Source organism: Nyctibius grandis, chromosome 26 (assembly GCF_013368605.1).
Source record: "Nyctibius grandis isolate bNycGra1 chromosome 26, bNycGra1.pri, whole genome shotgun sequence".
NCBI classification, from domain to species: Eukaryota; Metazoa; Chordata; class Aves; order Nyctibiiformes; family Nyctibiidae; genus Nyctibius; species Nyctibius grandis.
This window is the reverse complement of record NC_090683.1, coordinates 7441412-7465179: the sequence shown is the minus strand read 5'-3', so window position 1 is coordinate 7465179 and position 23768 is coordinate 7441412. Positions and strand designations below refer to the sequence as shown.

The 23768-nt window shown below is 39.8% G+C and overlaps 2 protein-coding genes across 12 annotated transcripts in view; one reads left to right on the top strand and one right to left on the bottom strand.

Annotated features, from left to right (window-relative positions):
• MPP3 (MAGUK p55 scaffold protein 3) overlaps nucleotides 1-23768 on the top strand; it is a 27376-nt gene extending 3608 nt beyond the window's left edge. For 3 of the 6 annotated variants that reach the window (XM_068418856.1, XM_068418857.1, XM_068418858.1), the window contains exons 3-18: nucleotides 751-869; nucleotides 1363-1440; nucleotides 6525-6605; nucleotides 7138-7275; nucleotides 8215-8296; nucleotides 9767-9852; nucleotides 11363-11437; nucleotides 12480-12676; nucleotides 14469-14533; nucleotides 17060-17098; nucleotides 17533-17697; nucleotides 18368-18448; nucleotides 19845-19938; nucleotides 20745-20853; nucleotides 21683-21805; nucleotides 22749-23768. In XM_068418856.1, coding sequence (XP_068274957.1) covers nucleotides 751-869; nucleotides 1363-1440; nucleotides 6525-6605; nucleotides 7138-7275; nucleotides 8215-8296; nucleotides 9767-9852; nucleotides 11363-11437; nucleotides 12480-12676; nucleotides 14469-14533; nucleotides 17060-17098; nucleotides 17533-17697; nucleotides 18368-18448; nucleotides 19845-19938; nucleotides 20745-20853; nucleotides 21683-21805; nucleotides 22749-22931 — 1715 coding nt within the window. In that variant the 3' untranslated portion in view covers nucleotides 22932-23768. The remainder of the gene's footprint in view (nucleotides 1-750; nucleotides 870-1362; nucleotides 1441-6524; nucleotides 6606-7137; nucleotides 7276-8214; nucleotides 8297-9766; nucleotides 9853-11362; nucleotides 11438-12479; nucleotides 12677-14468; nucleotides 14534-17059; nucleotides 17099-17532; nucleotides 17698-18367; nucleotides 18449-19844; nucleotides 19939-20744; nucleotides 20854-21682; nucleotides 21806-22748) is intronic. The other 3 variants (XM_068418860.1, XM_068418859.1, XM_068418862.1) reach the window with 3 other exon arrangements.
• LOC137673835 (ras-related protein Rab-18-B-like) overlaps nucleotides 1410-23768 on the bottom strand; it is a 34096-nt gene continuing 11737 nt past the window's right edge. Inside the window, exons 7-11 of one of the 6 annotated variants that reach the window (XR_011049777.1) lie at nucleotides 17896-17986; nucleotides 12191-12352; nucleotides 9756-9895; nucleotides 6109-6321; nucleotides 1410-2526 (exon numbers count right to left, since the gene is read on the bottom strand). The gene's annotated coding sequence lies outside the window, so the exon portion shown is untranslated. Of the gene's footprint in view, nucleotides 2527-6108; nucleotides 6322-9138; nucleotides 9566-9755; nucleotides 10427-12190; nucleotides 12353-14408; nucleotides 15015-17053; nucleotides 17665-17895; nucleotides 17987-23768 lie in introns of those variants that run through there. The other 5 variants (XR_011049778.1, XR_011049779.1, XR_011049780.1 and 2 more) reach the window with 5 other exon arrangements.

Here is a 23768-nt window from a genome sequence, read left to right as displayed (position 1 = left end):
AATGATACCGAGTTTTAAAGCAGAAGTGAGTTTGAGTCCCCTGGATCCAAATGCACTTTAAAGTTCATGGAGAGAACAGCCAAAGGAATGGATTTTTAGCCCCCTCCCTTTTTTCTTTGGTTTTGTTTTCCCAGTCATGTGGACCATGAAAAAATTAGCATTTGGCTGGCCCGTGCACTGCAAAATTGAGATATTGATGATGTAAGCACTTTTTACAAAACTAGCCTCAAGCTTTCCTTCCACTGCAGTGGAAATCTACACCAGTCCTTTCCTCCTCTGGTCAGCCTTGACTTCTAACAGGTGCCTCAGGTAGCAAGGGCAGGATAACACTTGTAAGCAAAGTTGTTCGGAAAGTAGAGCTGGTAGCTGTGCAACAAAGGAGGTAGTTCAGTCATTTTGTGAGTCTGCAGTGGCCCTCTAATAACCCAAAGTTTGTTAGAGGGCTACCTGTTCTAGAAACAAAGGGTAAATTACATGAAGGGGGAAACCTCAGAAGTAATGTCTTTAAAAATATATATTGCTTTGGTAGCTTTTGCCTTACTATGATATATGTTATATCTTAAGCTGTGTTTGTCGCTTAAGAAGGGAAGTGTTGCAAAATGAGTGGAAGATAAGCATAAGTCTCTGTGGAAATTTAATGATCACCAAGATGGTACCCAAGTAAATGTAGCTGATGTTAAGTCTCCAATAGAAGGTCCCATGAGACATGCTATCTACAAAGCTTTTGTTCTGTCTTGAATTTAAATTTAGGATTGCATGAAACTTTGGCCCTTTTGACATCTCAGCTAAGACCTGATTCAAATCATAAAGAGGAAATGGGATTCCTTAGGAATGTCTTCAGTGAAAAGAGTCTCAACTACCTAATGAAGGTAAAAGTTCATTTATGAACATACATTTTCCTTACAGGTTACTTCTCTGTTCCCTTGATTTATCAACTTTGCCAAAGCTTTTTTTTTTTTTTTTTTTTTTAGAATTCTATACTGACCAAAGCATGTATTTAAGCACAAACATTTGGACCATTCGTTGACAATTAACATATTTTGTTCAGAAAAACCATTTCTGCCTTGATTGCCAAAATGCAGATACAGTGCCCCGCAGGTAAAAAGTAATGTGAAATAGCTTCATTTTTTTCTCTTCTGCTGCTGAAGTCTTAACAGATTTTTATGGCTGTCTGTGAAACTAGCATGAGCAAAAAAGAAGACTAAAAGACTCCTAAACAAAAAATAACCCCAAGAGAGGTTATTTTTCTGACACTTATCTCAGAAAAATTATATTCCTTAAATAGAAAAATATTCCAGTGTAGGTATATTTAGAAAGTTTTGTATCTCTCTGTAGTAAATATACCTGAATAATCTTTTTCAGATTCATGAAAAACTCCGTCATTATGAAAGACAGAGTCCAACTCCTGTTTTACATAGTGCAGCAGGATTAGTTGAAGATGTGAGTAAAAATTCTTGTCTCCTTATTTTCCTGTTATTTAAGCCTGCGTTTCTAACACATCAAAGCTTTGCAATTGTGCTATATGTGTACATATTTCTGATCTTCCCCACCTGTCTTTGGAATCTGTTAGCTAGTTTCACTCATCATCAAGGAAATGAGAGCTCAAAAATACCGTCATTAAATGTCCAGTGAAGACAGACACAGGCAGGTAGAACAGAAGGATGTTATTAATGGCGTTCATAAGGGAGAGGCTGCAGAAAGCATTCAGTCTTTTCTTGACAATAGACTATGCCAGCTAAGCATTTAGTCTTAAGGACTTACTTAAATCCATTACAACCCAAGCAGCATTGCTGTTCACACAGAATGGTTTGGGTTGGAAGGGGCCTTGAAAGATCTAGTCTAACTGCCCTGCCATGGACACGGCCACCTTTCACTGGATCAGGTTCCTCAAAGCCCCGTCCAACCTGACTTTGAACATTTCCAATGGTGGGGACATCCACAACTTCTCAGGACAACCTGTTCCAGCATCTAACCACCCTCATCATAAAAAATTCTTCATTATATCCGATCTCAGTCTGCTCCCTGTCAGTTTAAAACTGCTGCCCCTTATCCTGTCACTACAGGCCTTGGTAAAGAACTTTTCTCCATCTTTCTTTTAAGCCCCATTTATATATTGAAAGGCAGCAATAAGGTCTCCCTGGACCCTTCTCTTCTCCATGCTGAACAACCCCAACTCTCTCAGCCTTTCTTCACAGGAGAGGTGCACCAGCCCTTGGATCATTTTCATGATCCTCCTCTGGACGTGCTCTAACAGGTTCATGTCTGTCTTTCTTGTATTGGGGACCCTGGAACTGGATGCAGTACTCCAAGTGGCGGGGGCGGGGAGCGGGGAGTCTCACGAGAACAGAGTAGAGGGGGAGAATCACCTCCCTCAACCTGCTGGCCATGCTTCTCTTTGTGCAGCCTGGGATACAACTGGCTTTCTGGGCTGCGAGCGCACATTGCTGTAGTGTATCTGATTTTTCATCCACCAGTATCCCCAAGTTCTTCTCTGCAGGGCTGCTCTCAATGAATTGATCCACCAGTCTGTTCACAGAGCAAAGTTGTATCTTAGATTTATTTGTAACATGCCATGTGTGTGAAAAAGTGAGATTTATACTGCCTTTGTCAGTATACTGCCTCTTTACAAGTGGCTTGCGCCTGTTTCCTCCCAAAGCACAGCAAAGGGCTGTGGAAGGTTTGGGAGCTAGAATTCCTCCCTTTGCAAAGCCAGGAGACCCCACTGCCCCTTCTTAACCTGCCACATGCCCCATCTCCCTTTTCCCACAAATAGCCTACTGCCTCCATTAAAGTTTTGGCACTGCTGTCTGTCAAGTCATACAAAAATTACCATCTTCTAAACAGCAGAAAAGTTTTATACAGGACTATATGACTTCCCTATGTAGAACCCTTTACAGGGAAAGGAAATCTCTTGCCTCAACTCCTTCTCCCTTCCTCCTCTCTCTCCCCCCCCTTCTCTTTCCTCCCACCCAACCAGCCTAGTGCAAAAGTGCTTCCATTATTTCTCTAATCCTTTGTTTGGAAGCCCTGAGACTCCAGGGCATATTTTGGTATCCAGGCTTTGCAGGGGAACAAGGAAACTGCTGTTGCATGGTCCACATGGGTAATGCTACCTGGTTAGAGAGAGGTTTAAACTCCTTTGTCATAGTACAAGCCACAAGACTGTTGTTTCACATATCACTTACAGATTCCATAGAGAATTTAAAATTTCAGAACTCATTCCTGAAATTATATTGGTGGACTCACTCTTAAAATCACAGAATCAATCAGGTTGGAAGAGACCCTTCTTGTAGGTGGCCGTTACATTTGCTAATTTCCAGTCAGCTGGAACTTCTCCAGTTCACCAGGACTGCCGGTAGATAATAAAGAGTGGTTTGGCAAGTTCATTTGCCAGTTCCTTCATTACTCTGGGGTGAATGCCATCCAGGCCCATAGCCTTGTGGGTGTCCAGTTGGCACAGCAGGTCACTAACCATCTCCTCCTGGATTACGGGGGGTTCACAGCAAAGAAGGCATTGAGCAGCTCTGCCTTTTCCTCATCCCCTCACACTACACTACCCTCCTCATTCAGCAAGTGGTGGAGGCTCTCCTTGACCCTCCTTTTGCTGTTGATGTATTTGTAGAAACTTTTTTTGTTATCTTTGACTGTAGCAGACAAATCAAGCTCTAATTGAGCTTTGGCCCTTCTAATCTTCTCCCTACACAGCCTGGCAACATCCTTATAGACCTCCCAAGTTACCTGACCCTTCTTCCAGGGCAAATAGGCTCTCTTTTTTTTCCTTAAGTTCTAGCCTAAGTTCTCTGTTTAACCAGGACGGTCTTTTTCCCCGACGGCTTGTCTTCCTACACACTGGGACAACCTGTTCCTGAATATTTAGCAATTCCTTTTTAAAGCACCTCCAGCGTTCCTGGACTCCTTTGCCTTTCAGGACCAACTCCCAAGGGACTCTGTCCACCAACCTCTTAAACAGGCTAAAGTCTGGCCGCCGGAAATCTAAGGCAGAAGTTCTGCTCTTGCCCCTCCTTACTCCCCCCACTATCAAAAACTCTAACATTTCATGGTCACTATTCCTAAGACGGCCACCGACCCTCACATCTCCCACTAGTCCTTCTCTGTTCACAAACAACAGGTCAAGCAGGGCCCCTCCTCTAGTGGGCTCATTTACCACTTGCATGAGGAAGTTGTCCTCCACACATTCTAGGGACCTCCTAGACTGCTTCTTCTCTGCCGTGTTGTATTTCCAGCAGACATCCGGCAAGTTGAAGTCGCCCACGAGTACAAGGGCCGGCGACCGGCCGGCTTCTGACAGCCGCTTGTAAAACGCCTTGTCTGCCTGCTTATCCTGGTTGGGTGGTCTATAACAGACTCCCACCATAATGTCTGCCCTGCCAACCTTCCCCCTGATCTTTACCCATAGACATTCAACCTTGTCATCCTCATCAGCTTCCTCAATTTTGACACAGTCTAAGCACTCCCTAACATACAGCACTACCCCACTGCATCTCCTGCTTCGCCTGTCCCTCTTAAAGAGCTTATAGCCATCCATAGCAACTCTCCAGTCATGAGAGTCATCCCACCATGTTTCTGTGATGGCAACCACATCATAAACTTCCTGCTGTACAGTGGCTTCTAGCTCTTCCTGTTTGTTGCCCATACTGCATGCATTGGTATAAATGCACTTCAGCTGGGCTAACGGTCTTGCCTCCGATGCAGGCCTGTCGCCCCTAGGTTCATTTGTGGTTGCCCTGGTCTTATCCCCCTCCCCCATCGAACCTAGTTTAAAGACCTCTTGATCAGCCCTGCCAACTTCTGGGCCATAACCCTTTTCTCCTTCTGACTCAGGTGTTCCCTATCTGGCATAAGCAGGCCCGGTGCCATGAATGCCGCCCCATGGTCAAAGAACCCAAAATCCCACCTACGGCACCAGTCTCTTAGCCACATATTAATCTGTTGTATTTTCATAGTCCTTTCCCTATTTTCACCTAACACCGAAGGAATTGAGGAGAATATAACCTGTGCACCTACGCCCTTCACCAAACGCCCCAGGGCCCTGAAGTCCCTTTTGATTGCCCTGGGACTTCTCCCTTCAATCTCATCCCTACCCACCTGGAATACTAATAGTGGGTAGTAGTCAGAGGGCCTCACCAGTTCAGGAAGCCTCCTGGCAACATCCCTTACCCGAGCCCCAGGGAGGCAGCAGACTTCCCTGTGAGTTGTGTCTGGCCTGCATATGGGGCCCTCCATTCCCCTTAGCAGGGAGTCACCTACAACAATTACTTTTATTTTCTCCTTTTTGGAGCTGGTTGCAACCCTCCTAGTTGGTTGCTTCTGTTTACGTAGCCCCTTAGAAGGTCCTTCACCTAGATTCGTGTCTTCCTGACACTCAGGAAGACGCTCGGGTTCCAGCACCTCATACCTATTCTGCAGGGGAACTCCATTCCCCCCTATCCCCTAGGTCTCCTCCTGCTCCTTGTGGAGGAGGAAGAGGATCCTCCACTTCCCGGGGAGCATTAGGCCAGTCCGTTTTCCCCAGGGCAGGCAGGGAACAGCACTGCTCGCCAGCCTCTTCCTGGGGTGCTCTTGTGCTCCTTAACCTTTCCACCTCCTCCTTGAGTTGTCCCACCAAGGAGATCAGGTCATTGACCTGTTTACACCTCACACAGGCGACGTCTCCGTTACCCTCGGGTGCCAGTGCCAGGCTCTGGCACTCCCTGCAGCCTGCCACCCAGACCTCTGCGTGCTTCCGAGGCAAGTCCGTTTGCGTTGCCATGTCCTTTCTGGCACCCGCAGAGGACTTAGGGCCCCACCGAGTGGAGACCGTTCCTGGACTGTCCTCTTGCCCCGATGGGAGGGAGACCGCACCTTCCTGCCCGCCCTGCCTGCCCGAACTGCTGCGCAAACTGCCACGCCCCTGTTTGCGAGCGCCAGGTCCCTCACGCTCCTCAGGGGCCCTTCAAATCTCCCGCGGTGCCTCCAGCTACGCCCCCTCCTCGCCTGATTCGTTGCCGGGAACTGCCGGGTCCAGACGGGACTCGGGGCTGCTGCTCGGGTGGCCCTGAGTAGGGAAACCCCCGGTACAGCCCGATCTCGCCCTCGCCCTGGACTCACCTCAGTCGCTGCCGCCGCTGCCGACTGACCGTTTGTTATGGTTTCGCCGCGTTTAAGTCTCCCGCGGTGCCTCCGGCTACGCCCCCTCCTCGCCTGATTCGTTGCTGGGAACTTCTGGGTCCAGACTAGATTCCGGGTTGGAACTCGATGATTTTTAAGGTCCCTTCCAACCCAAACCATTCTATGATTTCTGATGATGTCTTCCTGCACTATCTAATAAAAATAAAATAGATGAAGGAGCTGTTGTTTCTTTTAGGATTCATGCAGTATTGATTGGGATTGATTTTGATCTGTGCACACTACTTTGAAGGATGATAGAAGTTAGCAAACACACCCAAAAACCACTCACTTGCAAATATATTATCTTGTTTGGTGGACTCCTTTACTTTTGAAGTTGTTAATTTTTTATTTTAAAGGTAATAGAAGAATTGCAGACTGCATCAGTGAATAATGAAGAAAAAGAGCTACTTCAGCTGTTGTCAACACCACATCTCAGGGTAAAAAACACACCAGAGATGGTAACGAAATTCCTTTGCAGAATTCCAATCGAACGTTTTGTAATGGAAAAGTTACGTTGGAAAGTCCCTAAGGGAAAGGAAAAACCTCTTACAAACTGTACTTTTATTCCACTGTGATTTCCTGCACAGGCTTTGGGATGCAAAGGGGATTGAGAAGACACAGTGTAGGCCTTTCATGCATAATGTGCCATGTTGTTTTCCCTCCACTCAATATTTTCTGAGGGAGCAGAAGAGGATAACATTTCTCAACTTTTTGCTATCCATAGTCCACCTCCATTCTGTAAGTTTATTTAGGCTGAGCTTTGTTATTGCCTGGATTTACTTTAAATATTGGCATATACCAATATATAGTTTACATGATAGGTAAGATAATTGCAAAATCTTTTTTTGGGGGATTTATGGTAAGGGTGGGAATTGGGATGTTTAAGTTTGCTGTAATGTTGGAAACATGAGAACTAGAAAACTGTAGTATTACCTCATTACATTATTGTTTATTATTTCCTTTATGCAGGCAATGCTTGTAGTACATGACACTGTAGCACAGAAGAACTTTGACCCAGTCCTTCCACCTCTACCTGATAACTTTGATGATGAGTTTGACGAGGAATCAGTGAAAATTGTTCGGCTAGTGAAAAATAAAGAACCCTTGGTACATACAAGATAACCCATCTCTAGTCATAAAACTCTGTAGTGCAAAAGTGTTATTGTTGAGTATGGAGGACATACTTGAAGATGTTGTCAAATAGTCTGCAAAAACTTATGAGTGTTGTGAAGCTACTAACATAACGTAAAAAGAAAACTTTGGTAAATGCACCTTCACGGTTTTGTGCAAGATGCTTTATAGGCATGGGTTTATAACGCCAGTTAACACAGGGAACATGATCTCTGAGGAAGCTGTATACGTTGAAGCAATTATGCTTATTATACATACTAATTCTTTCATATTGTAGCTAGCATTCAATGAATGAGTACCTTAATTTGCATGAAAGTCAGTCATGTATGGTAAGAGTATGTTTGATAGCTGTATGTAAACATTATATTGACAAGGTACTAATTTTATACAAACAGAAATGGAAAAATTGATTTCCTAAGAAAAAACAATTGCATTAGGGAAGAAATTTGCTGAAGTGCTTTTTGTATATGACAGTAGGTAGTAGAAGAGAGCAGTGACTTAATTCCTGATGAAAGCTTTATATTGCCAGCAGAGGTAGAAGAAAAAGCCTTCTTACTTGGCTTTCCTTGCTTTTATATGTAAAAGTGCTAGCTGTATTGTATAAAGATTCAGAAGACACATAAAGCTTCTTGTCAGAAATTCTGTTTTGCACAGTTGAGTGACTTCGATCACCACAATAAGGTAGGTAGTGTAAGCACTCAGCAAAGTGGGCAGAAAGGAAGGTGTGCACAGTCACATGACTTGGGCACAGGCAAAAGTTGAATAAAGGTGAAAATTGTCAAGGAAGAAGACAAAATTCGTAGAACAAATTAATTCCAGTTTAAAAGACACATTAGCTTACATGTTATTTAACCGCTCACTGTATTCTAAGCAAGTTTCTTATGATGGTTTCTTGGGGGGCATGTTCTATTTCAGGGAGCTACTATAAGAAGAGATGAGCATACAGGCGCTGTGATTGTAGCAAGGATCATGAGAGGTGGTGCAGCTGATCGCAGTGGTAAATTTCTGAAGGGGATTTAAAATTGCATTTATAAATTGTTTTAAACACACACATGCACTGTATACACATACACAGAGAGATAATATCTAACTAAATCTGATGGTTATACATTCCAAAACCAGTCCTTTGGTCACGGGTGTTTAATATATGTATAGACTATTTTGTAAAAAAAAAAAGATAACAGCCTACCAAAATCTTAATAGGCAACTGTTAGATGTCAAGTCTGAACTATTATGTAGGCTCTCTGTGTAGTCAGTGGAGGGAGATGGACATTGCTGGAGAACAAATCATCCCACTGAGCTTTAGAATGGGATGGGTCACTGCTGGAATTGCCTTTCTTCCTGATTGACTATAAAGGGAGCCTATGTGGTAAGCTCACTTGACAACTGAATTTCTGCTGTCTAGTGGCAGGAGAGACTTCTGTGCATAGGCTGTCATTCAGCATGCTTTCAGGATCTACAGGGTTAATTCATGCAGTATTTGACCTTCTGTGGTGATCACCCAGATTTTATTAAATAAGCTGAATTGGCTTATATGAGATTTATAGACTACAAGCCTCATGCATTTTTTTTCTAATATACAAGTAATGCAATCCCAAAATTAATGAATTACTGTGGTGAAAAAATATTAGCTAATTACAGCTTTCTTCTTGATCATTATCATTCTTCAAATTAGAGTAATCTGATAAATGTAATGTGAAATGACTAGAGCATGTGCTTAGCATTTCTGTATTTCACCAGTAATTTCTTAATTTAATTAGATAGGTTTTTCTCTGAAATAGCCACTAGGAAAAAATGCCAACAGAGATGGGAGAGGTAGGTCTAAGCTTTAGAAGAAAGAAAAGAAAAGAATGTTTTTTACCTTTAATCTAGTATCTTGGTTTATTCAGCGTATCATGTGTTGTTTTCTGTTTGCTTTACTGAGCAATTCTTTTATGTCAGTTAACAGTAGTTATGTAACACAAGTACCATATTTCTTACTGAACTGGATAAACAAACCTAAAACTTGTAAGGGCCTCTTCATGGCTTGCTAAAAAAAAATTAGTTCAGCATTTTTTTTGCGACTCTGTTGTGTTGATCTGTCAGTTGACAGCCATGTCCTGCCTTTATAGTCAGCAGCGTGTCCCCTGACTCCTCAAGATTTGATCACCCTCAAACTATTCCAGTTTTGCATTCTTAGTGCTGATCCAAATATAGAGGCAGTGATTTTTCCAGAGTATCTTGCCACATGATCTCTGTCTCCATGCTGGTCTCCTGTGAGGCTGTGCTGCATGAAAAAAATGCCATATGGAATAACGGCAGGAGACTTCAGAGTACATTGCCAACAAAGGCACTTGGCTCTAGTTGGAAATCCATTAAGCTGGGGGAGGGAGTAGAGAAGGTACATGCTGCTGACTTAGGTCGGACATCAGAGGCATGGTGCTTTCCACTCTGTAGACTTACTTTAATTCACTTACCATCTTTTCAGGTCTTGTCCACGTTGGAGATGAACTAAGAGAAGTCAATGGTGTTACCGTGCTTCACAAACGACCGGAAGAAATAAGTCAGATTTTGGTCTGCATTGATTTTCATTTGAAGATCTTTTCTGTTGGGTGATCTAGTAATTACAATAGATGATGAAATTTAACCACGAGTTTAAAATATGTATAGTGCTAAAAGATGCAATCCCTGCTTGTTTTTGCATTAAGAGTTTTTCTTCTCCCAGTGGATTAGTCTTCTCCTTTTGACTTCAGAAACTTCTGTGAACTGAATTGGTACTAAGTCAGATACAAAGTTACTTGTTGCTCTCTTAAGAACTTCCCTTTCATGCTTTGTTTATGACAAGCAAATTGCAAATTAAAAGTGCATTCCTAGAAGATAAGCAGTTTATTCATAATACAGTACGTTAGGAAGCTGAAGAAAGTCTCGGCTGTGTGTCCAATAGAGCTGTCAGTTCTTTACCAGCAGATTCCTTGCGACATTAGCAAATTCTTGCTTCAAGCTTCTTTAACGTTAATGCCCACAAATCTTGGAACTCTTTCTAAACCTCCACATCTGTGGTCAGCTTGCTGTGTTGCAAAGTGTTGTAGCTTTTCACGCTTATTTGTCTCTGACTCCCCTCTTGTGGCTTTGTTCCCCCTTTGTCTTGCTGTGGAGTGGAGTTAGGGACACAGTAAGAAAAGAGTGGCAATCTAGGAGACTGAAGTATCTGGTGTTGGTTCCATCACCTAATTTAAATTTAGATTAAAATAATCCTGAATAAGGATTTTAACTGGGGGGGGAGGGGAGGTGGGGGGTCAAAATAATATTTTGAAATACTGTGTAAAGTTTTATTTGTGAGGACCCTGGGATGCTATTTATCTGTCCTGTTTTAAATGCCTGCAATATAATCGTTTCCTTTTCATGGTTTATTTTTTGAGGAAGAGCTACCAATGTTTGTCCAAGCTGATTGGGTTTCCTTTTTCATCTGTGCAGAATAGCAGGTTTCTCTAGGACATGGTTAATATCATCCAAAATAAGGCATCTAAAATAGATCAGATAAACCTATTCTAGATTTCCAAAGCACCTAGAAGTGCTTTTAAATTTACTATAACTAATAATTGAAATTAGCAAAGATTTTTAGAATGAAAGTAGATGTTTACTTTGTAGATGTTTACATTTCACCCTAACCAGTTAGCCACTATGTGGGAAAATACAGCAATATTTTTCAAAGGAGCACTTTACAATTTAGTCTGCAAAAGCTTAAGTTAGTGCTGTACTAAAAGCCACAGAAGTATTTAATGCCCTGTGAACTGTAATCCAGAAATTAATGCAGTTACTAAAAGCAATTGAAGGAATTTTAATGCAAGTCTTAATATGTTATACCCAAGTAGTTACTGTGGATGTCTCCATGGAGAAGACACCGTTGTGGAGGATTCATGCAATATTGTGATAGCCTCTGTAATGAAGTTAAACAGTGGATTAGCTTGGCATTTTAAAGTTCTGAGAAGAAGCGACAGATGCTAGCTCCTAAACTGGAACTTATATAGTCTGCATTGTGTCCTTGTCCTGCTTTCAAAGTAAAAAACATTTCTCTCTTTCTCAGGCTCAGTCTCAGGGATCAATAACATTAAAAATAATTCCAGCCATCAAAGAAGAAGATCGTCTAAAAGACAGCAAGGTACGCAACTTAGTGAAATACTGAAGCACGTGGTTTCATATTTACACAATTCTGGCATCTCTGTAAATGCAAGATTCTGGCTGTTTCAGTCAGGAGTGTCACAGACCCATTATTGAACTAAAAAGGTAGTGGAGCAGTTTCTTGTAAAATGCACTGCCCTTTTATTCAGTAGAATTACTGAGATGACCTCTCTTTTTCATCATCTTGGCACACATTCTTTCATAGCATTTCTGAAATTTAGGCTCTTCTTTTTGTTCACGTAATTAAATTTGGTGTTCCTGCCAGTCTCCTCTTACCATGACAGCTGCTATCTGTCCATTATCTGGGCATTTTGACACTCGCTTGAGTCAAGAGACCTATTTGCAAACAGAGCTGCATTCACCATTTGACCCCATTAGCCTCCTGCAAACATCAACATGCCTCTCTGCTTCATTTGCCATCCTTGATCAGCAATGACTTACTGTTCGACTGGTCCCTTACAGGATTCCTCTGTAAACCTCTATTTCTGCTTCCCTGCTCTCATTTGCCAAATTTTTCCTTGAATCCCCGCAAATCACTTTTAAAAGTAGTTCTACTGTGATGTGTTAAATAGTGGTAAGATGCAAATCCAAAGTTGAATAGTAGATTTTGATGCATTAAAGGAACATTTTAAGGACAGTCTTTATAATTTGGCAACTTTGCCATGAATCCCTTTCTATTGTTTTCTCCCTCCCCTTAATTTTTTTTCCTTTGTTTGTTGCGTTTTGTACTTACGTAGACTGTGAAATGCGTTTCTGAGGACTGATCTTTGAGTCCCATATTCCACAATGCCAATACATAATGACTGGGTATGTGCTTGAAAGTTAGTTATTTTTCTGCATAAATGAGTAAGTCAAAATACAGATGCAGCTTGCTAGGTTTCAGTATTTTTGAGTACTGTAAAGCATAAAGGAGAGAGGAAGATTATATGTAGTTAGCAGTGTAAGCATTGAGGAAGCCTTTTAAAGGTAGTCTGACATTCCAAATAGGACAAGAAGAAAGGATGCGTTACTTTCTTTTAAAGGTGTTTATGAGGGCGCTTTTCTGCTATAATCCCAAAGAAGACAGAGCCATTCCTTGCCAGGAGGCTGGGCTGCCATTTAAGAGACGACACGTCCTAGAAGTTGTAAGCCAAGATGATCCCACGTGGTGGCAAGCAAAGCGTGTTGGAGATACCAACCTCAGAGCAGGCTTGATTCCCTCAAAACAGTTCCAAGAAAGGTTTGTCGATTAAGATTACAGATTTTTTTTTCACATATACGTGTCACACTGATTTTATGCTGCTTTTTTTCACAGGAAATGGAAGGGCAGGATCTTGCCAGGGTGAACACCAGGTGCTTAAAGCGCTAAAAACCTTCATCTTCTCCAATTATATAATAAACTTCTTAATTTTCCTTGGCTGGTTTGCCATTGACTTATGGTTTGTAGCATGACGACAGAAGCACTTGCTAAACGAACATGTATGAAATGAAATGGGGAATATCAGTCTCTTGACCCTCTTGGCTTATGGAGACACTGTATTTCACAGACTTGTACTTCCATAGCATAAGAGGAAATGCTGATCTATTGTAAAAATTTTGAATTTATGCATGTAGTAGTAGTAAAAAAAATGTATCTGATCTTTCTTCTGGCTCCTAAGAGAGTATTTAGCTTGGACCCAGATACCTTCTAGAGCTTGAAGTCTCTCTTGTTTTCACAGCAAGATATGTGTATCTTCTAAAGCAAAAATATCCCTCAAGTCTTGTATTTACAGTATAGAAGTCTTCTATTTAAGAAGGAATCTGAGACAGGCCACTGGTCTCATTGTGTGATTCTTACTCCAAATTACTGGCTGTGTTTTCTTTGGATTGTAGCTGTTACAAAGGTGGGGTATCTAAGAATTAGACGGGTCTGATTCTATTGCTGGCCTCCAAGATTCGCTTAAGGTTTCTAATAGAGGGCTTCGCTCCAGTATGTGAATGCCCTTTGAAATACTAAGCAAATTCTGTCTGAACAGCTGTATCCCTCTTCCTGTGCATGCATATGTGTCAACAGATGGTGCTGCACTGCAGTCCTTTTTTTTTTCTTTTTCCTTTTTTTTAGATGTTGTAAACTACATTGCAGTGTATGCAATAATATAGGAATTGCTTCAGTGTCCGTTTCCCCTGAGTGACTGTATAAATGCCTGAGCATCATCTTTAGTCTGTTATGAATGTTGGTCTGTTGCAAAAAAAAAACCACTTTGGAAGAAAAGGTGGTTTGCTTTGACAACAGTGAGGAGTTTCTTGGGGGTTGGATTTTTGTGCTGGGTTGTTGGGAGTTTTTTTGGTGTTGGGTTTGAGGGGGTGGGGTGGGTTTTTTTTGAGCAAATTCAAGACTGGGAGATTAGGAGTTGAGCTCTGGTTCATTATTTTAACACTCCAGAAAATTTTACTTGAATCTCTGTTCTTACATTTTCACACAAGCTGGGTAACTTGGTTTGTTTACTAGTAAGTAACAGAAAACTCCACAAACTGATCTGGAAGGCAATGGATAATCTGAGTATGCATGGCTGCAGTGATCATTTTGGACAAAGGCTGTTTACTTTTGAGTTCTCTTTGAGGTTAGTAGCTTCAGGATTGTGGCAGACAGGAATTTTGCCTATCCTTTGTAAAAGTGGCAAATCGAAGTTGGATTCTCGGCAGAATTAGAATAGAATTGAATAGTTGTTGTTTTCTTAATCTTGAAAAAAAGATTGGGTGAGGAAAATGAAATAGAAAAAAAATTACATTGATAAAAGTGATGTGCTATTGATTTCTGTGCTCTGATGTATGAAAGCCTAAAATGTTTTAGAATCTTCTTTCTCAGCCACTTGTCAGTAGCAATCTGAGATCGTCATAGTTTTAAAGAAAAAGTCTTTTAAAATGTTAAATCAGAGACATTTTCTATTTTGCAAGGAAAAGCACCATTTCCTTCTTTATTTTCAATGCTCTATGCTATAAATTCTTTATAATTCTGAGCTTACATGGCTAACATATAATCGTGTTCTGTTTAGACGATTGACTTACAGAAGAACAACAGGCACTCTGCAGAATCCCAGAACTGTGAAGAAACCATTATGTAAGTCTGTTGTGTTCCTTCAGTGATGTCTTAGTTGATACCAGGTTCTCAGTATTCTCAGCTTTAAGGAGGATAAAAAAATCACTGGAGCTAGCAATACCATCTGCATTTCAGGCTTAGCATTACAGAGCTGGTCTTAAGTAGACTTTAAAGTGATTCTTGTTTACAGCTCTGAAGCCTTTGTCAGTGAATTATTCACACAAAAACTGCTACTTGTGATGAAATTGCTAGTCAGTGATGAAAGGCAGAAGACATCCTGTATTATCCCAGAATACAATGTTCCCGTTGCACTTGGGTACTTCAGCACAGCTATTATTGACGTGTGGGGCAGCTCTGTGACTGTGTGAAGCTAGACATTGTGCCAGGGGTGCCACCCTCAAGTAGACTAGGAATCTGGAAATTGTCCATCTTCAGTGATGTAAGTGAACTTCTGACCCATGGTGCACAGCATGTGTCATGAAGAGATACAGGTATTCTTATGCTACAAAGAGGAGGGAAGATGCTCAACCAAATTATAAAATAGCATTACTAATTGAAATGAAGCTGTTACAAATTAGTTTCCATTACAGTCAGTGTTAGAAGGCTTGTAATGAGGATTGCTACTTACATTTCTTCAGACGTTCTTGAGACAATCAAGCTGCTAATAGGTTATAATACTAAATTTTAGCAAAAATGTTTTTAATCAGTTGATAAAGGTACATTACTGCATTTTTTTAAGATAGAAAAGCCTGTTAAGCAAATTAGACCAGAAGAACCTTCCTTTCTATTCCCTCTAATTTTACTCAGTCATTTGCCAGTCTTTTAATATCATACCAACTCTGCCTTTCATGCTAACTACAGATGATCAGTCTTCTGATAAAGGTAGGCACTCTTCTAACTCATTTTCTGTCTGGATATAAACAACCAATGCATTTTCTAAAATACTTGCTAAGCCCCCAAGCAAAGGGAATAGTAGATATAGCTTGTTCCTACAGTAGTTTCTTCCTGGAACTAATTTAATTTGGTTTGATGACTTAGGTAATGATAACTTCCAAATTTACTCCTGATTCAAGAAAAAAGATTTGTGTCTTCTGATATGCATTTACATGTTCTGTAGGTTTCTGAGTGACGTTGAACAAGTTGCAAGTTAAATGCAGTCTTTGTTATCTGATATTTTTTTAAAAATAAAGAAATATTGGGGCTTAACATTTTAGAGCACCTGTATCAATCCAAATTGATTTTTCTTCACTGTTCATTTGGGTTGTTTTCTGTGTTATTTTCATTATGAGCAACTGCATTGGGCTCATGCAGTTTATATGTCACTGTACTGCACACCTTTCCAAATAATCAGGTATTTTCAGTTGAATTCCGCATGCTGTGATTTTTCTTTTTTTTCACATTTCACATGCTTCTTGAGAATAATATTCCAAGTATTGGTATTCCACCAAGTTTGGTGAAAGTACTAATGATGTTCTATAATTAGCTGGCCATGACTGGTATACCCTGTTGAAGCGTGAATGTGAAAGTAGAGCCTACCTTCAACAACAGAAAATAGCTCTGATCTTAGCTGTGGATCGGCATATATTGCTGCTAGTATCTTCTCTTAATGTAGGCATAATGTTTTATGAATATACATTGGCATGCTTGATTACGTATCTGCATGCAACTGTTCATTAAAAAACAAAGCTCTTTCTCTCGATTGGCACATTTTGCTAAAGGTTTAAGCTGCATATGTTTTTGCCTATGATTGGGCTTGTCCCAGAACCATACACCTCCTTCTTAAAATTAGTAGAGTTCTGTGGATATTGCAGGGCACAGGTGCCTAAATTTTAACAAGCCAGGTAGCCCTCCATCAGAAAGTATGAGAACTCAGTATTTGTCTTAGGATTGCAGTATAGTGTTTTGCAGCTAAGTACTATGATTTTATTTTGCATGCTTTTAGGGGCCTTGGGGTGGTCGTAGTTTGAGGAGGGGTAGGTTGGCTTTTTTTAACATAGATATTATTTTATATACATGCGTATGACAAAAGCATCAAATCTTCACCTTTTTCATAAAGAATCAATAAGCAGTGATAATTTAACTTAGTCAAAATGAAGGTTTTTAGAGCTCATATTTCAGTCATCTCTGATTCCCTTTTTTCAAGCCCAAATGATATTGAAATGTCAGAAGAGGCAATATTCTTACACAATCATACCCGTTTATAAAGTCATACATTAAAAAAAAGAGCTCTGTGCAGAGTCGTCTTTTTTACTTAAGTCTGAATATTATACTTTTAGCAGCAGCACTGATCAAATGTAATGATTTTTTATGTAAGGATTTTTTAAAATATAAAACATTAGCCAAGGCAAATAATTTTTTGTATCATTGATATTTGTTTTAGTAAAGCATGTGCATATAATACAGGATATAAAACTTCTTCTTCCCTCAACAATGAGCCAGACTCGTGTCACAGGCACTGTTTAAGATATTTCCCTCCTCCCCTCTCACTCTCCTTTCCCCTCTGCCCTTACCCGCGCCCTCCCCGCCCTGCTTTTTCATTTACAGAAGACTGTGACTGTGAAGGATATTTCAACGGACAGTACATAGGTGAGAAACGAAAATCCCTTTCCTCTTCCCTAACGCCCCCTGCGAAAAAAAAACATAACAAAAAAAAAACCCCACCCCAAAAAAACACCCCCACATTAAAAAAGAAAAACTAGCTTATTTACATTACAGTTAATTTCCCATACATTCATAAACTAGACTATCTCTGTGCAGAGGCATAACTGGACTTGGGCATAGCCAATACCTGGCAACTCAAGGCGATATGAGAGGGTTTTTATTATAGATGGGGTGCTTGGTTTTCTACCTGATAGGCAAATTTTTCATCTGCAAGATTAGCATATGTGGACTGAGTTTATCATAAAAAAAATTTGTGAGAGTAACTCATATTCAAAGACAGCATCACTTCTAGTTGAACAAGTTCGAAAATTTAGGTAAGTGGAGACATGGTTTAATACATCTTTTGTTTTCCTCTACAGCTGGCTTACGCAGGAGCTTTAGATTAAGTCGTAAAGAGAAGGAGAACAATCTGAATGAAGGCAGGCAAGCAGAGCAGGCAGACGCAGCAGAGTTCCTAACGTATGAAGAAGTCACGAAATATCAGCAGCAGCCTGGTGAACAGCAGAGGCTGGTGGTTTTGATTGGTAAGATAGACATGTATCTCCCTCTTCCCTTATCACCTGCACTCTAAAAGGCTTTCTGTAGGTGTTTGGTTTTGTGGTTGTGGTAGCTTTTCTAAAGGTTTTTCTGGGTTTTGTCAGAAGTTGTTCTTTTCTTTTAAATGACATTTAAAAAAAACCCCAACCAACCAAAGAAAAAAAACCTAAACCAACCAAACTCACCAAATCCTTCTAAAAATGATGATGCAGGACCATTTTTCATTTTTCTGATTCACTTTCCATTGGTTCTCACTCAAACATGTGCATAGTTATGCTGTCAGAACAATTGACAGAAAGGTAGATGTTAGAATTATCTAACTTTTTGCATGCAATTTTAATTCAGTGTGCTTAACAGTTTTGTGTTAAGCCAGTTTCCCAGGATGTTACAGAAATCAAGGGTATCTCATAAAACTGAATGCTAGATTACAGATTTTCTTAGTGCCTGACAACTATATTGGTCCAACAGCTGTTCAAGGATTCAGTTTGTTCCTGATTGTCTTTTTCAAAGCAGAATGTAGCGGGTTATGAGGTCTCATGTACACGTTTCTTCAAGCACACTCCTGTATCATATTATTTATGTGAAATTGATATGATTTATTCTCTTTACAGTATTTCATTCCACACAGAAATGTGTCAGTCAGTTCTATTTTATTAGGTTGCTTGGGGGCCAAATTAAGTGAGCTCAAACAGAAAGTTGTGTCAGAGAACCCACAGGAGTATGGTGTTGCAGTTCCACGTGAGTAAAATTTACTGACTTTTGTGTGTCGCAACTTTATTCCATAAATGCTGTCTAATAGTGTAGTGCTAGCTACATTGATGAATGGTAATTTGTATTGATGATACACATAGTTCAGAAGTACTTCAAATTATTTTTCTCATTGTAATATGCTATATTTGCCCTTAATAGCTGAATAGATCATACATAACTTGGCACATATGCACTTTGGAATTCTGTCAGCTCAGTTGTCTTTTTTTAATTGTGTTTTCCCAAGTGAACAGATTGCATTTTCTCAGTGTCCATTAAAAAAAAGAGAAACTGAATACAGGAAGAAAAAACAAGATTGCGAATTGCAAAAAGAACTAGTCTGAAAAACTAGTATCTTAAGATTCAGCCAAAACATTGTGTGTTTAAAAGAGGATGATTTTTCTTCAGAATATCATACCAGCTAAAGTTAAAAAAAAAAAAAAAGTAGACAGCAATAAACCAAGTCAAAATTTTTACAAAATTTTAAATTGATGATTAGTATATCCAGGCTGTTCAAACAAGCCAGTCACAGTGATAGAGAAATTAGTGATTCTACTGCATGGTTTTGTGGCTAGAGTTACACTGAAATTTTTTTGCTGGATTATTTTCTAAAAAAACATACTAGACACACACAAAAATTTCCAGCAATATTTGTATTCCCCAACAAGCTACTTTTGCAATCCAAAAAACTAACATTGAGGGCACTGTTTATGTGTTATTTAAGACTTTCAATAAACATCTGTCAGGAATACATTCAATTAGCAATAGAACTCACACAGGTAATTTTTACTTGAATTTAAACACGTACACAAAAAAATTGCAGACATCACTTCTATGGCCAGGCATAGATTTGTGGAATAATGACCAAAGCTTCTCCTACAGTAATAGCAATTATTAAAAGAAATTATGACATCAGAAGTAGGGGGACACACATAATTATGTAAGTTTCACTGTAGCATGGGAAAACAGCCAGGGATATTCTTACTCTAAATTCAGAGGCAACATAGTAGGACTTTATATATTTCCTTTTTTTATTTTCTAAGTTTCAAAGAAGATGAGAGTCCCATATTCCAAACAGTTAAGAGATCCTGTTTTCCATAGGATATACTCTACTGCTTCTACCACATGTAAAAGTATGTCTCCTAATTTCTGTGTTAGTTATAGCACACTTGGGAGCAAAACACCATCATTTTTGGTCTTACAATTTTTGAGATTGAGTTCAAAACAAAATTATAATGTTTGATTTATATTTTATGTTAATTTGCATTTGCCAGTGTGTAACTACCGTGTTTAAGGTCATGAAAATACGACTAGAAGTAAACAGATAAAATACAGTTGTTTGCAAAGGCTGATCTGTCTCCCATGTCTTGCTTCCATTCTCTTCTAGATACAACCAGGTCAAAGAAAAGTCATGAGAAAGAGGGAGTAGAATACAATTTTGTCTCTAAGCAATCATTTGAGACAGATGTGCAGCAAAACAAGTGAGTTAATTTTAAAATACTGGCATAATTGACTGTAATTCAAAAATATTGCTAGTTAAATCTTACATCATATGAATACCAAAATCAGGTGTAAAGGTGTATTAGAAGGGTTCAGCTTCCCAAGTAAAAAGCTCTTTATTTAGTCGGGATTGTTAGCATGAACTCAGAAATTTAGTAAGAACAATTTAGAAACAACGTAGGACTAGTAGGAGGATCCTAAGTTAGAATTTAAGACTGGGTATCATAAGTAGCGTGATATTGGTCAGAATTTAATCTATCAAAACTAACTGATGTTGGGCCTACTTATTCTCCACTTAATATGATGGGTAACAAGTTTTATTTATAAGGCCACTTTAAAATGTGTTGTAGACTGAATCTGTGGATATAAAGGACTTTCTATGAGATGGAGCGTGTTTCCTGAAAGTACAGATTTTTGGCTAGTCTTCCAGAAGATGGAAGAATTGGGAGTACATTTTTTTGCCAGCTTTGTTCTATTTTCTGTGAAAAACATCCTCTTTCTTCTATTGGGCTTGAACATCAGTCAACTGAATTAATGCAGCTTCTTCCCTTATTTGTCAGTAGTGCTAATTAGCTATTAGTGATATGTGGAGACAACTCTTGCTACTAAGCAACCGGGGGGGGGGGGGGGGGGGGCGGAAATCAGTAAAAAGAAACTCCGCCCACCCCGATTTTCTGCCCCTTCCCAAACCCCCCATTTGACTACTGTGACTTCAGGAAACAGGTATCAAATGTTATAAGTTAAATATTCTTTGTGGATGGTATTTAAAAATGTGTTGACTTTTTAGATTTGTGGAACACGGAGAATACAAAGAAAATCTGTATGGTACAAGTCTTGAGGCAATCCGGTCCGTGATGGCCAAAAAGAAGGTTTGTTTGGTGGATGTGGTACCTGAAGTAAGTTCTGTGGCTTATTTTAAAGAAAGCAAGTATTTCTTACTAGGCTGCCGGCCTGACTGATGTTATTCACCATTTGTGGCTACTTGCTCCACAAAGAACAATGATGCTCTCGGAACATGCGTTTCTAACAGGTGGCCTGACTGCTAGCTAAGTGGAATAGGGCCCTTTAGAAAGCAGTGCAGTGTTTACAGTTCCATCGAATCAGTTCTCACTGTGGGATTTTTCCCTTGCTGTAGAAGTGTGCATCACTCTCCTAGCCTGCTCAAGTCCTAGAGAGAATGATGAGAGCATGGATGGGTTTTTCATTCTTATTCCTTCGTCTTGCCTCTGAAGTGTTACTAGTGTTGTAACCAGTGCCAGAATAGCTGCTCTTAACCCATCCAATACTGGGAGTTAATCTGTGAAATTTTGGTTCAGATTTTGTAACTGGGCTTGGAAAAGACTTGTAATACTACCTCAGATGAATTCCAGGTTTAAAATTTCCAGTGTTTGGCCTCTTAAGCGAAACAAATCATAACTTGTTTGCGAAGTCAATTTTTTTTACAGTTTTCTCAGTATCTTTTGCCATATCCTTGTTCCTGGTATCACAATGCTTAGCAAGGCAGGTGTGCAGTTACACCATGCTCCAGGAAGCTCATGTACTCTCGTAAGCTAGCCAGGACACTGACATTAACCTTTCTTTTGAAGAGCAAAAGGTTACTGTGGTCAGATGTATTGTATACAGGCCTTAACACCATAGTGTGTACTAGTGAAACTGTTGAACCCAGCTTGAGTAGATCATTGACACACTAAAAAAAATGGTGTAACAAAAACCATCTGTTCACAGGCAGTAAAGCACTTGAGGACTCCTGAGTTTAAGCCTTATGTTATCTTTGTGAAGCCTCTCATTCCAGAAAAGAAAAACCATGTCCTAAAATCTCCTGTGTCAGAAGAAATCTCTGCCTCTCTTGTAAGTATCTAAGTTTAATCTCTTCTTTTTAGACATGAATGAAGTATTTGGGCTAGCATTTCTATGACAGGGAAAAGCTCCTCTTCCATGACTGTGAGAGTCAGACTGGGGCACTAAGTGGGTCTGGTCCTGTGCGTGAGTAGCCTTTCAGCTGGAACTTTAGCATGAGATTCTTGACTGCCTTAAAACTTCACTATATAAGTAACATGAAACAAAGTGCACATCTTCCATGTGGATCTGTGTACATCACTCAAGGCCGCAGCAGGGGAAGCTGCTACTGAACTCAGATAAACTTAATCATCATTCTACAATTCTAATGAGCAGCCCCATCAAATGGTAAGGGTAACCACTTACTCCTGCTACCTCCAGAGTGACACCCACCCGAACAGTTAATCAAGTATACACAAAATGCAGCACGTGGATGTCTCACAAGGACCAAACCTAGACCAACTGCAAATTGGTGATACATAAACGTGAACAGAAATATTGAGTGCATAATGTCATTACTTTGGGTAACCTGAACTTGAATTTATACATAACAGAACTTAGTTCACTTCAGAAGTTTTCATGTAAGCCCTTAAAATTATTGAACTTGGGGACAGTAAGTCCAGCATTCCTTTTCAACTTTTGAGGAGTATGATCTCCCGGAGTTAGGTTAGGCAGCGACTCTTAACTTCATAAAATGCAGCATCACCATCTTCTATTCCTCCTGTAACGTTTTCCCCTCCCTATCACCTCTTGCATTTTTGAAACAGCCTACCAAATTCCAGCAGTAACATACCACTCCTTGATTTCACTTGTAATATCTTACATACCGCTTCCTAATGGTAGCAGCTCGTTTCATTTCCTTTCAACGTAATAACTTCTTGTGCTAATATATTTAAAATGCTAGTAATTAAAAAGACATGCTGTAAACTTCATACCATCTTCTCACGTTGATCAGCAGGATGAAGAACAGCAAGAAATTACTAATTCAGCAGCATTCATTGAAGAGCAGTATGGCCATTTAATTGACACTGTACTGGTGAAAGAAGATCTCCAAAGTGCATGTAATCAGCTGAAAACTGTGTTAGAGAAACTAAACAAGGATTCGTTTTGGGTGCCCATCAACTGGGTTAGGTCATAGCCTGTTATCATCTGTTTAAGGGAAAGATTGTATAAAAATGTCTTGTAAATACATGGATTAGAAAAGGGAAATATGTCAAATTCACTTCCAAACTGCTGGTCTATTGAAGAGGTAATACATAAAGACTGTAGGAGAAAAACTAAACAAAGTCAGAAGCTGACACTGCCTTCCTAAATCAAAATCTTGAATAGCAGCTGTCATTTAAAAGTGAATACTCAGACTAAACAGATCAGTAGAAGATTTGAGTGACTTTTAGACACTAAATAGTGCATTTTGTACAGTAAAGTTTTGCAGAGGGTCCCACACTTCCAAAGCAGTACATCCAGGGCATACTTCAGTCAGTGAGCTCAAACATACATTCAGATGGTTTTGAAGAATCCATTTCTCCAACCAAACTTGCAGTAGGGTTAAGAGGACAATTTACTATAAAGTATGTACCTTCAATATGGCTGAGATGCACACAGATTAGAACCCTGATACTTCTAACCCAGCTTCTTAGGATGTGTACATTGTTTTTATAAAATGAAAGCTGCATTAAAACAGCATACCTAATTCTCTTTTGAGGAGATAAGGGATTTTGTAGCAGTCTGCTTAAAGTGTCTGGTGTTCTGCCATGAAAAAAAAAATTACTATGGGTTTTGTCATCAGGGCTAACAAGGCACTGTAAGAAACTGTAACTAACAGAAGTATACTTCATCCTTTTTTCCCCCTACTCTTACACATCCTGTTCCCTTTGTACACCAATGACTTATTAGCATTCGCAATCAAGTCTTCTGTAGAATACATAACACTATTTGTTAATAAAGACTGTACATTCTTCCCCCTCCTGCCTGAGAA